This window comes from Pristiophorus japonicus, chromosome 23, assembly GCF_044704955.1.
Source record: "Pristiophorus japonicus isolate sPriJap1 chromosome 23, sPriJap1.hap1, whole genome shotgun sequence".
Taxonomy (NCBI): domain Eukaryota; kingdom Metazoa; phylum Chordata; class Chondrichthyes; family Pristiophoridae; genus Pristiophorus; species Pristiophorus japonicus.
In genome coordinates this window covers 8,196,253-8,197,845 of record NC_091999.1, presented here as the reverse complement: position 1 = coordinate 8,197,845, position 1,593 = coordinate 8,196,253, and the positions used below count along the sequence as shown (strand labels likewise).

General features: G+C 60.3%; 1 protein-coding gene across 1 annotated transcript in view; it reads left to right on the top strand.

Annotated features, from left to right (window-relative positions):
* Positions 1-1,547, top strand: part of LOC139235714 (phosphoenolpyruvate carboxykinase [GTP], mitochondrial-like) — a 32,947-nt gene extending 31,400 nt beyond the window's left edge. Inside the window, exon 4 of the mRNA XM_070866754.1 lies at positions 1,432-1,547. Coding sequence (XP_070722855.1) covers positions 1,432-1,547 — 116 coding nt within the window. The remainder of the gene's footprint in view (positions 1-1,431) is intronic.
* The last annotated feature ends 46 nt before the right edge of the window (positions 1,548-1,593 follow it).

The following is a 1,593-nucleotide window of genomic DNA, read 5'->3' as shown; positions in this document are numbered from 1 at the left end:
GGAGCGATTATAATCAGGGATGGTCAGGAGGGCAGAATTAGAGGAGTGCAGACATCTCGGGGGGTTGTGGGGCTGGAGGAGATTACAGAGATAGGGAGGGGCGAGGGCCATGGAGGGATTGTAAACAAGGATGAGAATTTTGAAATCGAGGTGTTGCTTAACCGGGAGCCAATGTAAGTCAGTGAGCACAGGGGGTGATGGGTGAGCGGGACTGGGTGTGAGTTAGGACACGGGGTCAGTGAGCACAGGGGGTGATGGGTGAGCGGGACTGGGTGTGAGTTAGGACACGGGGTCAGTGAGCACAGGGGGTGATGGGTGAGTGGGACTGGGTGCGAGTTAGGACACGGGGTCAGTGAGCACAGGGGGTGATGGGTGAGTGGGACTCGGTGCGAGTTAGGACATGGGGTCAGCGAGCACAGGGGGTGATGGGTGAGTGGGACTGGGTGTGAGTTAGGACACGGGGTCAGTGAGCACAGGGGGTGGATGGGTGAGCGGGACTGGGTGCGAGTTAGGACACGGGGCAGTGAGCACAGGGGGTGATGGGTGAGTGGGACTGGGTGTGAGTTAGGACACGGAGCAGTGAGCACAGGGGGTGATGGGTTAGTGGGACTGGGTGCGAGTTAGGACACGGGTCAGTGAGCACAGGGGGTGATGGGTGAGTGGGACTGGGTGTGAGTTAGGACACGGGTCAGTGAGCACAGAGGGTGATGGGTGAGTGGGACTGGGTGTGAGTTAGGACACGGGTCAGCGAGCACAGGGGGTGATGGGTGAGTGGGACTGGGTGCGAGTTAGGACACGGTGCAGCGAGCACAGGGGGTGATGGGTGAGTGGGACTGGGTGTGAGTTAGGACACGGGGCAGCGAGCACAGGGGGTGATGGGTGAGTGGACTCGGTGCGAGTTAGGACACGGGGCAGTGAGCACAGGGGGTGATGAGTGAGCGGGATTGGGTGCGAGTTAGGACACGGGGGCAGTGAGCACAGGGGGTGATGGGTGAGCAGGACTGGGTGCGAGTCAGGACACGGGGCAGTGAGCACAGTGGGTGATGGGTGAGCGGGATTGGGTGCGAGTTAGGACACGGGGGCAGCGAGCACAGGGAGTGATGGGTGAGCGGGACTCGGTGCGAGTTAGGACACGGGGCAGTGAGCACAGGGGGTGATGGGTGAGCGGGACTGGGTGCGAGTTAGGACACGGGGCAGTGAGCACAGGGTGTGATGGGTGAGCGGGACTGGGTGTGAGTTAGGACACGGGGCAGTGAGCACAGGGTGTGATGGGTGAGCGGGACTGGGTGTGAGTTAGGACACGGGGGGGGATGGGGTGGGGAAGGAGGCCTTGATAATGGCTGCAGAGCAGTGACCAGAATGGTCCCAGGGATGAGGGCCTTCAGTGACAGGGATACACTGGAGAAGCTGGGGCTGTTCTCCTTGGAGCAGAGAAGGTTAAGGTGAGGTTTAATGGAGGTGTTCAAAATCAGGAGTTTAGTTGGATTGGATGGACAGAAACGGTTCCCAGGGGTGCGAGAGTCGGTAACCAGGGGGACACAGATTGACCATAAGCGGCGATGGTACCAGAGGGGGCGATGGGGAGAATGTTAT